This window comes from Pyrgilauda ruficollis, unplaced genomic scaffold (genome assembly GCF_017590135.1).
Source record: "Pyrgilauda ruficollis isolate IOZ18807 unplaced genomic scaffold, ASM1759013v1 scaffold11, whole genome shotgun sequence".
Taxonomy (NCBI): Eukaryota; Metazoa; Chordata; class Aves; order Passeriformes; family Passeridae; genus Pyrgilauda; species Pyrgilauda ruficollis.
In genome coordinates, this window is record NW_024509210.1 from 1,240,640 (window position 1) to 1,261,258 (window position 20,619).

Below are 20,619 nucleotides of genomic sequence, written 5' to 3' on the forward strand. Positions count from 1 at the left end.
ACTGGATCCAAGCTGGAATTTCACCATCATCCCCACACGCATCTTACCTTGGCTTTCTCTTGCTTAGCACACAAAACACGGCATCAAGCACAGGTGACCTTCCAGCTCACAGGAGAAGATGACAGGCAAACAAATAAAACCTGGAAAAATCCCAGAGGACTTACAGGGTCTGTCAGCTCTGGCAGGCTGGCTTGGTAGGTGAGGGGTCTGCAGTCCCGGGTGTTGTTCACCAGCACACAGGGAAGGAACATTGGTCCCAAATCGTCGCCATCGAGCACGTCCACGGTCAGGGTGGTCGTGCTCGTCCTCCGCTCGTTCAGGTTTTGGGCACGGTCCTGTGGAGCAAACCAAATCCATCTGGTGAGACTTCCTGAACTCAGAATCTCCTGGAAAAAAAACTCCTAAAAATCTCCTAAAAAAGAACCACCCCAAAGGTTTTAAGCAAGGCTGAGGATAAAACATATAAGCATCAGAATTATCCACGTTCTATGAGTAATTACAGGAACTTCAGCCTCAGAGCTGCAGCCTGAAAGGCTCACAAGTAGAATTATGGGAAAAATTGAAGCAATACTGCAAGACATCTAGAGCTCAGAAATAATACAGCTTGGGAAAACTACAGGACTAAAACTACAATAATGCAGCATGTTTGTAGACCATAAAAAGGCCCTGTGCCTTACTTATAATCAGAAATTGTTGTGCTTATACCCAAAGTACACATTAACACATTAGCAACAGTTCAAGTCTTCTTTCTTCCTTTAATGAAGAAGCATCGTGACTAGCTAATATTTTGTTTAAAATGCTCAAAAATATTCCCATTTTCACAGAGGAACTGCTGCATGAGCTTTCCTTTGCAGAGTTAAAATCCTGGGGGGGAATATGTGCCATGAATTACATCTTGCCCTCGTATCCTAATGTAATACTGAAAGAAAAAAAGCAATTTTTAATTTGTTTTTGTTTTTTTTTTTTAATTTATGCTGTTGAATAACATCATCTATAAAAGATGAAGAGACCATTGCTCTAAATTGGTTTGAATATGGAAATACATATTTTTTTCCTGTTTTGCAGTCCACTCAGTTCTTGCAGCAGCTTCACATTTAGAGTTAATATGGGAATTTCTGCATTCAGCTTTCTTCACGGTCAGTGACAACAAACAATCCCAGCTACAAGGAGCAGCTTTGATCATCAACTAAACCATTTCTCCATTCCTCCAGTAAGTGCCTCTGAGTAATTTTGGATCAAAGCAGATAGAGAGTAATTAATTTCCAGCAGTATCTTCAGGATGCAAGGACAACAAAGCACTGACAGTGTAATCAGAGGAATGTGATTGCACAGTACACACCAGAGACAATTCACTGCAGCCTGGGGGTTACAGAATTCCAGACTGGTTTGGGTTGGGAGGGACTTAAAGCCCATCCAGTGCCACCCCTTGCCATTCCCTGTCCCTTGGACTTCCAGGGATCCAGGCACAGCCACAGCTTCTTTGGGTATCCTGTAGCAGGGCCTCCATGGTCACAGGAAGGAATTCCTTCCCAGTATCCCATCTGTCCCTGCTTTCTGCCAGTTTGAAGCCACTCCCCTGGTACTCCATCCCTTGGAAAAGTCCCTCTCCATCCTTCTTTCCAGCTCCTTCAGGTCCTGGGAGGCCACAGTGAGGTCACCCCAAAGCTGAACACCCCCAGCTGTCCCAGCCTTCCCTCCCAGCAGAGCTGCTCCATCCCTCTGCCCATCCTGGTGCCTCCCCTGGGCTCTCTCCAGCAGCTCCAGGTCCCTCCTGTGCTGGCCCCAGGGCTGGGGCAGCTCTGCAGGTGGGGTCTCAGCTAAGCACAGGGGCAGAGGGGCAAGGAGCATTGAGCCACCCTGGGAGCCTGACTTCTGCTGGCAGAATGCTGAACATGCCAGAAAATAGGTAAGAAAAGAGATTTCAAAATGTATCTACACTTCTGTGTTAGAGAAATGACAGGAATGTGGAGGTGTGGATCCAGGATTTCTTGTTGCTTTAGAGCAAATATCATTTCCCATGAACAAAGATGTATCACAACAGCCGTGAACCACAGAAAAGAAGTTTTCATTTCAGTTGTTATCAGAAGGACAAAAAGGGAAAAAACCTTTCACAGCCATCAAGGGCATCAAAACCCCACTCTGATGACAGATGTCTGAGACAGAGTTTATACATCACTTTTCTTCCCAGTTATCCACTGCCTGCCACTCTGGAAAAACCTCTCCATACACTTGCAGTATGACTGGAAGGAAAAATCACCTCTTTATAACAAAATGCATTTCCAGCCTGAAGAATGCAATGAAATTGTGTCCATTAAACTCATCTGAGTGAAAATTAGCCTTGCCAGATTTGTTGGAAAATGGGACATTTAGTGCCATGAGGCTGCACTTTTCTGCACGGGCTTCACTGCACATTTGCAAGTTGCTCCTTGTGCCAAAAAGGTTGGCTTGTCACACACTCAGCAAGCTTTTTTAAGCAGTAATAATATGCCTGAGCTTTCAACAGCCTGGATAAATCTTAAATGAGATCTTCAGCAGAAGAGGATTTATCAGAGCTGGTATTTCAGCAAGGCTCTGCCTTTCCTTGGGAAGGAAACTAAACTCACACCTAAATCAGGGGCATAAATGGCCTTCAAGAGATTTATACTCACATTTGCTTGAACAATGACAAAATAACGAGTCTTTTCTTCATAATTTAGTCTTTCCCTCAGAACTACTGCTCCGGACAAAGTGAGAGGAATATCAAAGGTCCTGTTGGAAGTCTGCAAACGAGAAAACAACACAATAACATTGAACATGCCTCAAAGTTAAGATGTGTTGTAGCTGGGCCACAACCAGATGATCCTTTGGCTGGTGTTCCAAGGCTGCATCTGCTCTTCAGATCAGAGATTATAAAGCCTTCTATGTTTTCTCCCCACCCAATTCCCTCCTGAAGAACCCCTCAATAATGAAGCTGTACAGAACAGAATTCTCCTGGATTCTTTACCTATCAGTTAGTACTTCCAATCACAGAAGTCTGACTGGTCTGCTTCTTTCCCCTTTGCTATCCTGAATTTGCAGTAGTGCATTCAAATCTAGTGCTCAAGCAGTAGAGATAAGAAATCAACATCATTGTACTTATCTGCTCTTTATTCTGCCTTTCATGAGGGCAATGAAGTGCTAAACAAGCAGAGAACATCAACATTTAGGTGCCAGTTCATGCATACGTTCCTATCCGAGGAAATTCACATTTCAGGGTAAATGCAGATGTTAAATTGGGTGAAATATAATTTGTTCCATGTATTTGCTTCCACTAACTCAGGTGACAAAGCTGGGGCAACAACTGGCAGGAGAGCACAAATTTCTGACCTGAGATCCAATTGCAATTTCATTATCAAATTAATCTAATTTTTAAAAAACCCATCTTTCCATGCTTCAATCTCTCGGTGTTGAAGATAGTTAATATTTAAGTGTTTTGAACAGGCAACAGCAATACAAGATTCCAAACACAGCAGAGGCACACAGGAATATAACACTTGACATCACATAGCAAGAGCCTTTAAGAGCCTAAATAACTGCTAAAATTGAAGGGGTTTTTTCAGCAAATAAATGACAATGAGTGTTAAATTTCCCATGCAGCATGGGGAATCTGTGGTGAGCAGAAAAACAGGATTGGGAAGTGCATCCCAGACTGATAAATAACTGGAGACAGTCTGAGTTTGGCACTCATCTTTCAGGATAAAATATTTCTAGTTCCCACCAAGGGGGAAAAAAATCAATGAGAGGATTTATATTGAGGCAAAATGGAATTCATGGAATCCCAGAATGATTTGGGTTGGAAGAGATCTTAAAGCACATCCAGTCACACCTCTGTCATGGGCAGGGACACCTTCCAGTATTCCAGGTTCCTCCAAGCCCCAGTGTCCAACCTGGCCCTGGACACTTCCAGGGATGGGATAGACACAACTTCTCTGGGCACTATTGAAAGTGAAATGATCCAGCTGCTGACAGCGAGGCAATGAGAGGAAAGGTAAATTCATCTGTGGTTACAGAGTTCATGGGCAGAGAGGATACTTGATATGAAGGAAAACATTTCTTTATGCCCAACAGCAACCTCTTGCTCATTTACTACTTAATGTTATATAAATAGAAATAGAAATAGAAATAGAAATAGAAATAGAAATAGAAATAGAAATAAATATAGGAAAAAAAGCCTGAATGGCTGTACCTTGTCATTAGGATTGTACTGGATGACATATTCTATCTGGCCATTGGGACCATCATCAATGTCAATAGCACCATTGTTTCCAGAAAATTAAAGATAAAGATAAATATAAATAAATATAGGAAAAAAGCCTGAATGGCAGTACCTTGTCATTAGGATTGTACTGGATGACATATTCTATCTGGCCATTGGGACCATCATCAATGTCAATAGCACCATTGTTTCCAGAAAATCCTGTGAAGATGGTTGTTCCAACTGGAGTTAACTGCAAAAACCAGCAAGAGATCCCTATTAAAACCTTGGGGTTTTAAAGTTAATTTTAACCCTATTTTCCTCCCTAGCTCTGGTCTATAAAACATCAAGAGAGGTCTTTATCTTTTTTCAAAAAAAAGAAGACAAAAATGAGAAAAACACTCTTTAAACCTGAAAGAACCCATGAAATAAATATAGATTAAGCCAAATAAAAGCTCCTTTTTCAGAATCAGGAAGGAAAACAAGGATGAGCTGCAAATGTAAACAGAGCTTATTTGACAGCATCTTCATAGCAACGTGAACAGAGCCAGATTAATATTGTTACATGCAAACACAAACACCCATAGAGCTCCATGGCTTTGAGCAAACACAGGAGTGATGCTGTTGCTCCAATATTGCGTTGGCAGCAATTGAATACCCATTAAATTATGTTTTGAAAATGAATCAATTTATAATTATCCTTGTGCAGATAAATAGCACGAAATCAAGGCCCATTGAGAGCAAAGAGAGATTTCTTGGGAGTCATCGTTTCTGAATTTAAATATTCAGGAAACTTTGCAAGTAATCAATCTGAAAGGGAGGAACAAATGAACAAGCACTTGTGGATTCAGCACAACCCTTGCTCCCTGGTGCTCTCATTGTCCCCAGATTTCAATTCCCAGAGTCCCACTGGCCCCTCTTCTTTCCTCCAGAACTTACACAAAGTTGCTGCACATATTTAAACCTAGAGGGCCTAAAAAGGTTTGAAATGTTGGAAAAAGAGCAGGAGGCAAAGGATAGAGTCATTCCAGCATTTGGTGCAGATGTGGATGTTATTTCACGTTCCTGTTTTGTAGTGCTCACAATAAAGCAAAGACTTAACTCCCCATTTCCTCCTGCACTCATAGTTCCTGTTTTATTTATAAAGCTGCTAATTAAGGGTGTAATGGTTGGCAGAGTTCTCTGGGAAACATTTTCAGGGCTGACAATACTGAATCTTTGAAATAAAACCCAACAATTTGAAGCCTTTTTATGGTAAAACAAGTGGGGCTTAATTTATAATACCATCACTATAGAGACTTACACCACAACTCTTTATGATCATGTTTTGCCACTAACTTGGCTTATTTACTCCTGGTACAGGCAGCAGGAGTGTCACACGTGGGTGTAGGAAGTTGACTGTGCCGTAATGGGTTGGGATGTGTGGGGGAGAAGGGGACAGAAGACCAAAGTAACCTGAAAACCTGCTGGGAAAAGTTCCAGGATGGTTTGCAGGGGGTTTTCCCAACACTGGGGATGGGCTGCTCCTTGACATCCACTCTGGCACCCCCGTGCTGCCACCTCAACAGCTCAGGAGAGGAAAATCCCATGTTCTTGAGGGAAAAGAGGGAAACCAGGCACCCATTGCCTGGGTGGCCTCTGTCCTGCACTACCAGGCAGGACAGAGGCTGTGGGGAACATTGATTTAACATCCTGCCAGCAAAATATACCCTGAAATGGGGACAAAAACTAGCACTGTCCCCTATCCCAGCCCTCTAGCCCAGGCTCAACGTCACTCCTTAACTCCCAGCTCCTCCTCACCATTTTCTCCTCACTCCTCGCTGCCACATGGCATTTTCCCCTCTCTCAACCCCTTTTCCCCTCTTCTAAACCCCTTTTCCCCTCTCTTAACCCAGTTTTCCTGAGGCCCTGTGGGGCTGGTTGAGGGCTGGGATGTGCCCAGTGCAGGAGCCTGTGGATGCCTCAGCCCAGGGCAGCTCCCACCTCTCCTCACAGAGACTCCTCAGGCCCTGCCTGGGCACTGACACCCTGTAACTCAAAATAAGATAGTTTAACCAGTTAATCCCTGTTTAAACAATGGTCCCATTAGTGGGAAGAACCAAGCACAGTGCTGGCTGGTCATGGGGTGGCATGTGATGGAAATCTCCCAGGTTTCTGCTGGCCAAACAGAACAAAATCCTGGAGCTCCCAGATGGATCCGAGAGGAGCAGCTCTGGAGACATTAGACATGTAGAATGCCAGATTGGTTTGGGCTGGAAAAGACATTAACGATCATCTAATTTCAATCTCTTCCATGGGCAGGGACACCTTCCACTGTCCCAGGCTGCTCCAAGCCCCAGTGTCCACCATGGCCTCCTCTGGAGTCATTCCAACAGATCCACATATTCCTTGTGCTGGGGATCCCAGCGCTGGACACTGTACTGCAGATGGTGTCCCACATTAAAAAAAAAAAAAAAAAAAAATCAAACCATATATTTAACACTATCAAATATTATAAAAATGCTGCCACATCCAAGCAGCCCAGGAAATGACAGACACCCTGGAGCTGCTGGCACAGCTCCCACCAGCCCTTTCTGACAGTGTGCAGATAAATAGTGGCCAACATAAAAAGGCTCCAGCACCATAAAGCACATTAATAAGTGATAACAAAGGAGACAGTTGCAAAAATGACACATCAATAAACACCAGAACTCCAATTCCATGCTCTAACAGTAAAAGTCAAAAGCTAAAGTCTTGCATTTGATGTATTACATACAGAATAACTGACTGTAGATGTGCAGACCTTCAGGACACACACGCTTCCATTTTATCTAAGTTTTCTTTCATGCAACACAAATGATACTAGAAAAGAACACTGGAAAAAAAACCCTCTCCACTCCTTCATGACAGAGCTCCAGCAGCGTTTGGACAATGCTCTCAGGGATGCACAGGGTGGGATTTTTGGGGTGTCTGTGGAGGGCCAGGGGTTGGAGTGGATGATCCTGGTGGGTCCCTCCCAGCTCAGGATATTCCATGATTCTGTGACTTCCAGCCTGCTCAAGATCTCACATTAGAGATTCCTCCAGCCATTAGAAAAATTTAGATGAGCTCTTAACGCGATACTTCAAATCCACTTCCAGTCATGTGGGAGAGGGCCTCAGCACCCCAAGCCTCACAGATTTTTATATAGAGATCTCAGCATTGTGCTGATTTTGCTATGACATTCACAATTCGCTGGCCATAATACATTTTCCCACAATTTGTGAGGGATTTCTGAGAGACTGCTGTCACTTCCTTGTTGGAACAACAAGGAGGAACTCAGATCCCCTAATAAAATACAACTTTAGCCTGGAGAAAAGGAGGCTCAGGGGGGTCAGGCTCTGCTGCCAGGGAACAGGGACAGGACAAGGGGAAATGGCCTCAAGGTGTGCCAGGGGAGGCTCAGCTTGGGTATTGGGAAAAATTCCTTCACTAAAGAGTGGAATTTTGTGTCTCTGTAGGAACCTTTGGTATGTCCTAGGGAAAGGCCCTGAAGTTGTACATCAAAGGGTTTAACCATCAAAGTGTTTTACCTTATGAAAACAAAACTTTAGGAATTGCAAAGAAATAATTCCAGGAGTGTCAGTGACAGCCTGAGGATAATCATCTCTGTGGGAACTCAATGCAGTGGAAAAGAATCATGATGACACGAAACAAGGGAGATTCCAAAAAGAATGCATTTAAACAAATACAGAGGAGATGCACACAATAAATCTTCTTCTTGCACAGTCTACAGCTGTAACACTTAAAAACTTCCTTCAGCGTGATTAATGGCTATTAGAAGTCGAGATGCAGACAGAAGCATTCAGCTCTTCCATAAAACATTTGGAAAATGAATTTCCCTATTATTGCCTATTTACAAAGTTAAAAATGAATAATTTTTCAGAGTGGCCCCAAAGAGCAGAGCAAAGCCAGATTTACAGTTAATCATTCTGAGCTAACGCTCTTTTGATGATGTCTACCTGCAGAGATTAATTATTTCGATACCACAAGGAAAAAGACACCAATAATTACACCACAAGAAATGAAAATTCAGCACAAGTTCTAATTCTCAACAGCCCAAACCCAAAGTTTTGAGACTGAAGTTCAAGAAAGGTTCTTATTTTGCCAAGGATTCCTATCTCTGCTAAATTAAAGGAGGGGGAAAAAAGCCCCGAACTAAATAAACAAACCAATCACAAAATTCTGGGTTACAAGCAACTCTAAGGTTACATGCATTTAATAAATACTGACTTCAACAGTGTTCTACAGAATCCACCTCTACTTCCAAACAGAACTTGCTATTAAACACTCCTGACTTGCCCTGCAGGACTTAGCAAAGTGAAAAACTAAGAGCAAAGAAAGTCAGTTTTATAAAACCCAGGCAATGCAAATTTGGAGCTGTATTTAGCTCAGATAAAAATGATCAGATAAGTTGTGTTGAACACAAAACACAGACACCACCACTGGGCCTCAGCAGTACAAGATTTTACTTCCTAATCCCTGTATTAGGCTCCATAAATTTAAACCCCTTGTGGCAATGCCATATATTTGCCTGTGGAATATTAACTGAGCTGCATAATTCTTCTGAATTTTTACTTAGCTGCAGAAATTGGGTTTAATATGGTAATAACTCAAATCTTCAAGTCACCAATATGGTCAAATTTAGCCCCAGGCTAATGTCACTGTCAGGAGTTTTTCCTACCTGAATAACAATGGGATATTTTCATATAAATAAAAATATGTCATGCAAAAAACCAAGGGAATAACTCTGCAGAGGATTTCTCATTATCATAAAAATGGTGACATCAGCCTTCACTTGTTTTTACTTCCATATGGAGATTCCTAACGCTTTGGAGAGCAGTTGGATTGGTTGAGATACTTGGACTTGTAAAAGCATCAGAAAGAGAAAGGGAAAACTGGCTCCAAAATGGTGGGGAAATAGAAAATCTGTTTTCAATAAAGACTTAAAAAAAAAATAAAATTATTTGTATGTGGATCCCAGCTCTGCCATTCCCAGCTAAACCACATCATCCAACATTCCAGCCTCCATCAACACTGACAAGGACAAGCCCAGTTCCATGTGACAAGTCCGTACTTTTGACAGAAGAACTAAAATCCTGACAAAAAAACTATTCCTCAATAAACAGGTAATGAAGATTTTGATTCTTAGCTGCAAAAGCCACGTTTTCAAACCATTCACATGAATTTCTCTGCACATTTTAATTTGGGCTCACCTTTACCCATAGGTCTTCTATAGGTACAAGCAGGGGAATGATGGAAGGAAACACTTAAATCCCTAAGGACTGTTGGACAATAGGCAGAATATTCCAGAGACACTCTTTATGTCTTCAGATGGGTCAGGGCTCTGAGGGTCCAGATGAAGGTGTTTGAAGCAGTAGCGTGAGGAATTATGGCACAAGACAAAACATGCTGGAAAAAAAAGGCTACAAACACCTGGAGTAAGGAATGAAAGGAGGGACCACCATATCCACGTCCACGAGCAACTGGGAAAGACAAAATTGGTCTGGAGCTGCTCCACACAGGACTTCCCAGGTAACTCATTAAGGAAGCACCACTGCATTTTTCCCAATCCTTGTGGCTTTTCCTTGGGCATCTGCCAGGGCACTGGCAAAGCAAACACCCTGGATTAGGGGAGCTTTTATTCTAACTCAGGACAGAGTGATTCCAATCAAATATAGAAATCAAGACTTCTTCTGGTATAAAACTAATCAGACACTACTCTATCACATCCATCTCATTCTAAGCCTCCTGGGAAAATCCAGGCTTAATTTTAAACCATGTCTTTTTCTGTTCAAATGGAAATCACATGTGAAACAGGACTTATGGTACTATTTACAACTACCCTCAACTTCTCTGACAAACTCATCTTAATATGCTTGGGACAGCTCAAATATAAAGACAACTTGACATAAAAACCATTCAATTTCTCCAAAATACAATAAAATCTACTCCTTCTTTGAGTTGTTTTATGTTCCTTATGTAAAAGAAATTTCAGTACTTTTTTGTTTACAAGCAACCAGAAAACAGAAACAAAAATTAACCATAAACATTTTGTCCCAGTGCATTCCTGTTGCTAAATTCACCAGAGGCAGCACTAATTATGAGCAGAATAAATGAGCATTAAAACATTTAATCACTCATTAAAACCTTTGAGAGAGTCTGAGATGCTTTGTGAATTATTTTTTTGTTAATTAATTAATGAGAGCATGAACTCACTGGGTGCTGCTCAAGGGCACAGTGGTGCCATGTCAGATGTTATCCATGGAACAGAGATAAAATGAAGAGAAGAAATTAATTAAATCAGGGTGCAGCTGGTGGAAAGAGCAACAGTGCATTTTGCCCAGCAATAATTCCAATAAATGCTTGGTGTCCTCAGAACATTGCTCAATTTCTGAACACAAATAATTGGGAATGGTGCATTTTGCACTCTGCCTTTTGGACTTCTCCCTAATTATGGAAAATCCTTGCTTTCTTAGCATAGCCATAATGCCTGTCTTTGGTTTCACTGCAAAAATTATGTAGGTTTTGGAAGTGATCTGGGCCCTGCAGCACAACCCACACAGGCACTTCAGGCTCATGTTGATGCTGCCTTTACTCAGGACCAGAAACATTCCTGCACTGGGTCTGTAGAAACAGAGAAATTCCATGGCGATGTGAAAACCAATGTGAAAACCATGGACAAGCCCATGGAGGACTTTCCCAGTGCTCCCAGATTCCAATGGGAAGCCACACGTGCAGCTGGAGTGCCAAAAATGTGTCTGAAGGGAAAGGCGTTTTAATTCAAAACCAGGAAGTTTGAAAAACCTTGTTTATCCTTATCTCAGTTGCAGGTCCAATAAAATGTGTGGATTTGGGTGGCTTTTCCTCCACACTTTTGGGTTAGTTAGGCCTCAACTCACCAATGGCCCACCTTTTTCCCAGGGCACATGTGTGGTCATGGAGACCAAAGACAACACAAGGACACACTGAAAAGCTGAATCTCTCAAACACAACAAAATAGGAAATTTCTCCAAATCAAATCTATTAAAATCAAGCACCCATGCTCTTTCACAAATCCCCACCTCACAAACCAAACCCCACCAGGCTGCATATTTAATATAATTTATTTTTTAAATAAATATATTTTTAAATAATTCTACTTCTTTCAGTCTTCATCTGCACAAAACTGACCCATCCTTCCATTCTCCATATAATTTCAGCCCACATAATTTCCATTACTTCATGTAAGTCCCTGTTTCTACTCATTACTAAAGCCCTGACATGCTAACCCTGAAAACACAGATTTTTTTGTACTGCTTATTGGCAGATTATGCAGTCCCTAACACAATGAAAAACTTCACTGGAAAGTGAAATAAAGTTGTAACAGCTCAAGAAGAAAATATTTTTTTTTCTTCAAACCACGCAGTGGTCCAATCCACAGCTCTCTATTCCAAAAAAAGTAACATAATAAATAATAGTAAAAAAAAATTAATTCATTTCACAGGCATCAGAGCAACAGCAATAAACCACATCTCCATTTCACCAAGCTTCAACATTGTTAATAAACCTTTTTAAACTGTTTTTTTAAACTTCATTTTCTTCATACATTGGTTTGTTCTTAAAAGTGCTTTAATTTAACAGAAAACAACACTTCACTCATGAAAATACTGTTTTAAATCTGGGTGTCTTCTGCAATATTCCAAAACTGTGCTGGTCTTTGTATTCCTGAAGGAAAAGCAGGACAAAATGCTAAAAACCGAAGCCTACCAAAGTGATGAGCTTTTCTGGAGTGGCAGGACAGGAAACAACCAAATTTTTTTTTTGGTTTTCAAGGAGGAGGCAGTGACAGCGGGGATTTAGCAGTGACCCCACCCAAAGGAGGAGGAGGAGGAGGAGTAGAAGCAGCTCTGACCTCGTTGACGGCCACGTAGTAGCGCTGCTGCTGGAACTGCGGGGAGTTGTCGTTGCGGTCGCGCACCACGATGCGCACCTCGTGGTTGATGATGGTGCCCACCTTCCTGTTCACACACTGCACCTGCACCACGATGGACTGGATGGACAGGGGCGGCTGCAAGGGAAAAGAGGTTGTGGTAAAGGCACACGGAAAATGCCACCTGCTGGAGCCTTTGGTTTATTGTTATTGGAATTCAATGGATCCCAGAACGGCTTGGGTGGGAAGGGACCTTCAAATCATTTTGTTCCACCCCTACACCTTCCACTATCCCAGGCTGCTCCAAGTCCCCTCCAGCCTGGCCTTGGGCACTGCCAGGGATCCAGGGGCAGCCACAGCTTCTCTGGGCACCCTGTGCCAGGGCCTGCCCACCCTGCCAGGGAACAATTCCTTCCAATATCCCATCCATCCCTGCCCTCTGGCAGTGGAAGCCATTCCCTGTGTCCTGTCCCTCCATCCCTTGTCCCCAGTCCCTCTCCAGCTCTCCTGGAGCCCCTTTAGGCCCTGGTGGGGGATCTGAGCTCTCCCTGGAGCCTTCTCCTCTCCAGGCGAGCACCCCCAGCTCTCCCAGCCTGGATCTACAGCAGAGGGGCTCCAGCCCTGGAGCATTTGTGGTCTCCTCTGGACACCCCCCAAAGTCTTTCTTGCTTCTTTCTTGTCTTGAATTGAAAGATCAAGTCTGAAATAAATCACATTTGCTACCACTCACATTTGCAAATAATTCAGAAACAACTTTCAATGTGGACAATTCTGTTTTTCTCACTTGTTGGCTCTAAAACACCCAAACTGATTGATGGACAAAGAAATTTAGCCTGGAATGGTTTTTACTATTCATTTTAGTAAGATCCAACAGTTTTTAGGCTGCATTTAACAAGCTGCAGTCACAACTAAGTGTATCTGGATTAAATAGCCAAGCCTAAGAATAATATAACTATTTGAAATGACAGACATTTGACAAATATTTGATATTCTGAGTTTACAAAAATATGTAAATAAACAATGACGCAATGGCAAAATTTGTTTATGAAACCAGGGACAAATCATCCCAGCACCTTTCAGCAGCTCTCTGCGCCTTCACTTCTGATTTATCACTGGTCATTCTTCTTAAAGTTTTGGAAGAAAAGTGTAGAATTTTCTTTTAATCTGATTTTATTTGGAAAACACACTGCCATTCTTAGTAACAATCAATGGAATCTAGGAAGATTTGCTGTCAAGAAAAGCAAGAAATAAAAAAAGGACAGGATCAGCCTGACTGAATCAGCAGGGAGAGAAAAATGGGAAGGGTATCCAAATGTATGGAATGTGATCATTTGTGTATCAGAGACTCCAATTTTTGCTCTGTAATAAAAAAGCTGAATCTAAATATTCAGCCTAATAAAACTCCCAGTTTCATTGGTACCACAAAGTTTCAAGTGGATTTGAGTGGAAAGATGGGAAAAACAGGTCGGGGTTTTTGTTAACAAAAAGAGACCCTCCCACACTGAATGGTTCTGTAGTGCTGGGGTAGCACAGCCCTGGTTCTGAAGGCTGGGAATGTCCTTTAGGAGAATCCATAAGGTTGGAAAAGACTTCCAAGACCATGGAGTCCAGCTGTTGACCCAGCACTAACCCATGTCCCCAAAAGAGCCATCTTAATAAAGCCCATGACACACATTTCATATTTTTGATCAGTCCCTGGGGGTTTTGAGGGTTGCTCTCCTTTTCTTTGGGTTGTGAGTGACTGCACTACCCTGAGGCCAGGCAAGAGAGGCACAGGGGGCATCACACCCAAAATCTGAACCACCTTAAAGCCCAGATTTCCTTCCCATAGCCCACCAAACTTAAATTGCCAGAGATGAATGTTTGGACACAGTACTAGGGATAAGAAGTGCTCCAGTTCATAGTAAAAAATGAGGAATTAATACCTTAAATACCAATGTAAACACATCATTACCTGGATTAATTAAGCAATGCACACACTTCACTTATTTCCAGGGGACTTGAGTCTACTTCTGGCAAAGAACATCCCTGTAAAGTGTCTGGGAACTCACAATAATGGGAATTGGTTTAGACTGTGACTAATATTGAAACTCAAATAATCTGATGAGGTTTATTGGGTAAAGCATCGACTTTGATTCACATTAAGGTGACAAAAAAGTGTCAATAAATGGCCTTGAAAAGAAGAATTAGCACCAATCCAACAGGGATTTTGTTTCCTAACTCCCTATGGATGGGTGTGGGGTGATAAGAATGGGCCCCACATTTCTTAGAATGATTCTCCAGCCTTGCCTTCCATTCCAGGCTCTCATTTCTTTCTCTGGCTTAAAATAAAACTTGAGAGGCCAAAACTGCTCCAGCAGCTGCTGGCTGGCATTTGAAGAAGTGCCAACTCTCCCAGAAAGTCTTCTGCCACCATGACCACTCTGCCACACTTTGTATTTTGCATGGGAAAACAGTTTTTGAATTAAAAGAAAATTAAGAACAGCTGAATTCAATTAGTGCCTTTCACCAGCAAATGGAAATGAAGAGAAATTTGCATGTTGTTTTTGGTACTTATGAATTTATCTCAAAACACACGGAGAAGACAAATTAATCAATCAAGCTAATACAAAACAAACTTCCCTGCACTCCAAGGAGAACTCCTGAGTTTTACAGCATTCTTGCCATATTGATTAAAGCACTTGCAAGTCAATTTTACTTTCAGGTTCTGTCACAAGGTTGCAACACTGTGAGGAAATGTCTCTATATTTAGAGTGTTTTCTCCCCAATGAAATTAGCCTAGATGAGAATACTCCTATTTATTTTGTGCTTTTCATCATTCTTTTTATAAAAATCAAACTTACCCTGACAATATTTCCTTAACTCCAACAGGAACAAGCACAGCAAATATGTTTTAGGCTGCTTTAAAAAAAGAATCTGAACCAGCACGTTCTCAATGGAACATGTCAAGCTTTGTGAGTGAATTGTGGCAGCCACGACTCGTCACTTCTCACTGCTCATAATTCAGTGTGCACAGGGAAAGCAGGCTGCTAATAAATGTCACAGGGCACAGGCTAAGCAGCACCTCTTCCAGCCAGCAAATCAGAATAAAAAATTTAATTCAACAAACAAGTCAAGTTTGGTCAGATATAAAACGCTTAACATCACTTTTTTTGGTCTTTGTTGTTGTTTGTCCACAATAATATTTGCACAATAATATTTGCACTGTGTGCTCCCAAAAAATCCTTTAAAAAATGATCAGATTAACTCTTTTCACATCCATCTGGGGACAAGGCAGATGCAGGAATTATATTCTAGCAGGACTTGTGTGCATGGTTAATCAGAGATGAACGTGTTTGTGGAGAAAACCAAGCCCAAACTTACATCTCTGTCCAGCACCCGGCCGGTGCTGTTCAGGTACAAGGTCTGCTTGATGGGGTCCAGGATCACCCAGTAATCCACGTTGTCCTTCAGGGAGAGCTCGATGGTGGGGTCAGGACCTCCTGCTGTCCCTTTGATCAGCATGTTGTCAACCAGGATAGTGCCTGCAACGACATTGAACAGCCCAGGGAGGAATTTATAGGGAATCCACATTCTTATGTATTTCTGCAAGCAGTGTGATACTGAAAATGCTGTTTTCTACCTCAGCTTTGTGGTGTTTTATGTTTTGAGTGATGTTTAAAGAGTCTGAACCTTATTATCTGTAATAAAAAAACTGCCTCTGACACTGCAGCTGTATCAGACAATGCCAGAAGAAGCACTTGCAATGCACAATGATTTAAATTGACAATGAGACCTGTCACATCCAGCTATCTACTTAACAAGATGAGCTTTTTCTTCATTGAGCAATCATCCCCCAATCTCACCTCGAACAAATGAAAGCACGGAAATAACAACCAAACTCGGAATAAATTTTCTGCAGCGAGAGCGACACATCAAGGTGATGAGGGGAGAAAAAAGCACAGTTACATAAAGCTCTCCAGGAAAAAAGAGGGTTTGTACCTGGAGTTGCTCTTCAACAGAAACTGAATTGCAGCACAAGGGTGTGAAGACTACAGCCACAAGATAAAAGTGGTACTGAGAGGAGCAGCCAGCTCTCAACGTGCGTCTTTCCATGGAATCACAGCAGCCCAGAATAGTTTGGGTTGGGAGGGATCCTAAAGATCCAAAATTCCACCCTGTGCCATGGGCAGGGACATCTTCCACTATGCCAGGCTTTGGCCTTGGACATTTCCAGGGATCCAGAGGCAGCCACAGCTTCTCCAGGCACCCTGTGCCAGGGTGTCACCCCCCTCTGCCCCCCAGCAAGGAATTCCTTAAATGTAACCTAAATTTTGCTTCTGTCAGTCTGAACTGATTCCCCCTTGTTCTGTCACTCCTGTCACTTCTGTCACAGTTCCTGTTGCAGGGTCCCTCTGCAGCTCCCCTGCGTCCCTTCAGGCTCTGGAAGGAGCTCTGAGGTCTCCACACACCATTCCCTTCTCCAGGCTGAGCATTCCCAGCTCTCCCAGCCTGGCTCCACAGGGAAGGTGTTCCAGACCCCTCAGCATCTCCATGGCCTCCTCTGGACCTGCTCCAACAGTTCCATGTCCCTTTCTGCAGAACAGCACACAGAATTCCAGGTGGGGTCTCAACACAGACCACCCTGTTCCATCCTGCCAGTAAGGCTTCCTTTCAGCAGTCAGCTCACTGCCCCCACAATTTACACAATTTCCTGTGGAAAACACTCCCAGCTCACTTCCCAAACGTCAAGCATTACAAACCACCCCGAGTGTTGCCCTCCAGTGCCTCAGATTTGCACACACAGCATTTATAACTGCTCCTCTGAAATGTCATTTTTCTGCAAAATTAACACTCCCCAGCTTGCTTCACACCAAAATATTAACAGGAATTATCTTTGTGGAAGTTCACCAGCAGTTACAAAGAAAATCTGTAAATGTCAGTAGCTGCAGAACATTTAAATTAGGTTAAAATATTTACCATGTAACCTCCTGTTATTAAGGGCCCAAATAATTTATTCCAAAGTGTAGCATCCAGTTTCTTTACACCTTCACTTTATAACAGTGATCCTGTATAAAAATATTCATCTAAGAAGGGCTGATGCTTTTTTGCTAAAACAGTAAAATAATCACTGATCTTAACCCCAGCAAACCGATTTGCAGTCCTGTGGGGGAAAACACCATAGTAAGGCCTTTTCAATCATTGATTTTGAAACTATTTTTTTTTTTATTTTTCTGACACAATAAAGATGGCAGGAAGAAAACTGCCAAATATTTGGGAATACAACTGCCAAACTTTGCACCAAAGACTGGTTTCAAATTCAAGGAGCAACAGCTTTTTAGCCACAGGAGAAACATTGTTTTCACCCAGATGTTTTATGGCTCTTGGCACAGTTTTCTGTTCAATAACATCTGTACAGTTCTACTCTGCTCCAGGAGCTTGGCCTCGTACATTTTGAGAGACAAGGACTGGTTTTAACACAAAGAAGATTTCACCGTGAAAACCCAGCTCATTTCCAACCCTGTGACACTGCCAAGTGTTGATGTCTACTCAACAAGTCCTGTAAAATCTATAAAATCCACCAGTTTGTGCACTGCCCTCATCAGTGTGCCTCAATGATGATGCAAAGACGGGTTGGTAATTCAAATTCACTTATAAAAACATCTAAACAACTTAAAATCTGTGATGATGAATTTCATGGTTTGCAGTCAACCACCATCACTTCACTGAACTCACTGCCTTGATTCTGCATCTCCTTGGATCCTGCTCTGCTTCACTCTCTGCTTGGTTTCACAAAGCACTTTTGTTTGCTTTGGTTTGATCCCGGGATTATTTTCTTCTTAAAAATGGGCTGGATTTTCCGCAGATATTCATGAAGCACCTGTACACACTCTCTCTGAGAGACAGCAGTTTGCAAATCAGCCTTGTAATAGCCATCCTTAAAGTTTTATTTTTTCTAGTTTATGAAGTCTCTGATATTTCAGAGGCCTTTCCCTTTCCCCCTTAAACATCTCTAAGGTTTTTTTTACATCCTGCCTAAAATGCCAGGGAGGGAACCTCCTAATGACAAATCTGATGTGTCTGCATCAGCAGTTTTTCCATAAGTGCCAGCACTAAACCAAATCAGTCCAGTGGTATTTATAACTCACTGATACAACAAGTTTACAGAAAATCTGCTTTGAAATTTTTTTTCACAAGCAAAATCTCAAACAATCACAGAATCACTGAGGCTGGAAAATCCCTGCCAGCCCATGGAGTCCCAGCTGTGCCCGATGCCCACCTTGTCCCCAGCCCAGAGCACTGAGTGCCACCTGGATTGGGGACCCAGGACTGGACACACCCTGGAGGTCCCTCAGCAGGGCCAGCCCAGGGGACAGGCACTGCTCTGAGCCTGCCTTTCTGTCCTTGGTGCACAAGCCACTGGAAAGGACACCCAGGACTATCATTAGGGATATTTTTCCTGGCTAATTAAAAAGAAGAAAAAAATGCTGATGGAAAATGTTGATTGCCCATCACCAAAAGCAGATTTTAAGAAGAGCTTTCCATCTTCCATGGAGACCACACAATCTGGCTGCTTTTCCACCTGCCCTGAAGCCTGACTGATGACTGAGGCACCTCATGGAATGACCATACAGATTTCTAAGGGATTAGTACAGGATAAACTTCAAGGAATCAAAGTCAAGGAAGCTGTTGGCTAAAAAAGCAACAAAGCAACAAAACCAGCCAGAACCCAACAGGCTGGACAAGAGAGGAAAGACGTTTTATTGCCATAGGGAATATAATTTTTCTGAGCTTGTTGCAATTATTCAAAAATGGCTGCAAATTGGACAAGAAGATTAAAAACTATCAAGTGCTGCAAGTATTTTAACAATTTTGGAACACAGGAGCTGAAAATCTTTATTAAGCTGAAATAAAAGGGAAGGTTTTGATTTTACAGGCCAATCTCAGGTGAACATTCTTTGGGAAGGGCATTGGACTCACGTGCAAAAAGCCATGAAATGTGGGATCTGCTGGTTATGCTAAAGACAGGAGGCTGGCTGTGCCCAGTTATGAGTCACTTCCTGAATGATTTTGACACATCCCAGGATCATTTTAGTTGAATGTTTTGGCAGAGCCCTTTTTTAAAGTGTGAGGGAATTGTCACTGGTCTGGGAATAAACCTAATTGAGTCATGAAGTGGTTTGGGCTGGAAGGCACCAATGTGGTTGAAAAGTCTCTAAACATCAAACAAGGCTTTTCTCTGCATTTAGATCTATTTTTGCAACACAGGAATGTACTTATGGGATTGGGCTGTGGCCTGCAAAGTCTTTAGATGTCCAGCAATACTCTGCATTCCAAGTGGAAAAGCAAAATGAATCTGCAGGAGATTGGAGAACTGAGGTTCCCCCTCCAGGGTATCATTTTCTACATTTCAGTCTTCAAAAAATCTCCTTTTGGGAATATTTTCTATTTTCCTTGACATTTCCAAACTCTTTTGAACGTGTTCTAAATCTGAATGACACAGAAGGTAAATGCAACCCCTCTCTCCGAACCCTGTTTACACTCAATTGCTACTCAAAATCCAAGCTCTGTAAAACATAATTTACAAAGGACTGCTTTTAGGATGAAAAAACTGCATCCTGCTTCCTAACTGAAATAAAAAGCATCTACTGCATATGCAAATACTTGTCCAAGATCAGCCCAAAGACCCACCTAACCTGGTGTCCTGGGTGCTCAGGACAGATCTGGATCTGAAATTGAATTCCAGCTCCCTCTTCCACAAGCTCCTTGGCTCCAGAATAACCTTGTCCATGCTCTTACTGGCTTTGCCAGTGGAAAAAAAAAAAATTGAGGTATTTGCAAATCACGTGGGCTCTTCTTTAAGGGGTTTTAAAAGCTCACATAGTGAGAAGGCAGCAACATTAACCCTGCTCATCTGCCCAGGAGGCTGGTGATAAAGCCTTACAGACCTCTTGGTACAACAAGGTGCAACAGATGACAAAAACTAAATGGATAAAAATTGATCAGTTGGAAGATGCTCAATATTGGTATCGACTGGTCGAGTCCCTGGCAACCCCACAAGGGTAAAATATCCCCTGAAATGAAATTCTGAAAAAAGGTTTCTTTTTTGGTTTTTAGTTTAGCCTGTGGGACCAGAAACAGATTGATAAGGTTGACATAAGATTGTCCATTACCTACACAAAACCTGCTGGTTCTTGATAAAAAAACATTCCCAGGTTGGTGCTCTCATACCAGACACAAAAAATGGCCATGAACAAAACTGCTGCTTTATAAAGCACCCTATACACAATGAAAAGGTTTTCAACAAAAATCCAACCCATCAAACAAACAAACAAAAAACCAAAACAAATCAAAACAACAAAACCCAAACAAAACAACAACAACAAAAACAAACCACCAAGCTAAATTTCTGGGAGCATTTGAAGAAGAAAATATTCCTCTTTGTACCAGACAGCAGAGAAGTAATAAAAATGCACATCCCACAGCCAGTGGTGAG

At 42.2% G+C, this 20,619-nt stretch overlaps 1 protein-coding gene across 4 annotated transcripts in view; it reads right to left on the reverse strand.

The window, feature by feature from the left end:
* PCDH15 (protocadherin related 15) overlaps positions 1-20,619 on the reverse strand; it is a 258,742-nt gene that overhangs the window by 179,352 nt on the left and 58,771 nt on the right. For all 4 annotated transcript variants that reach the window (XM_041474168.1, XM_041474178.1, XM_041474192.1 and 1 more), the window contains exons 3-7: positions 15,507-15,667; positions 12,126-12,281; positions 4,347-4,466; positions 2,649-2,759; positions 165-335 (exon numbers count right to left, since the gene is read on the reverse strand). In XM_041474168.1, coding sequence (XP_041330102.1) covers positions 165-335; positions 2,649-2,759; positions 4,347-4,466; positions 12,126-12,281; positions 15,507-15,667 — 719 coding nt within the window. The remainder of the gene's footprint in view (positions 1-164; positions 336-2,648; positions 2,760-4,346; positions 4,467-12,125; positions 12,282-15,506; positions 15,668-20,619) is intronic.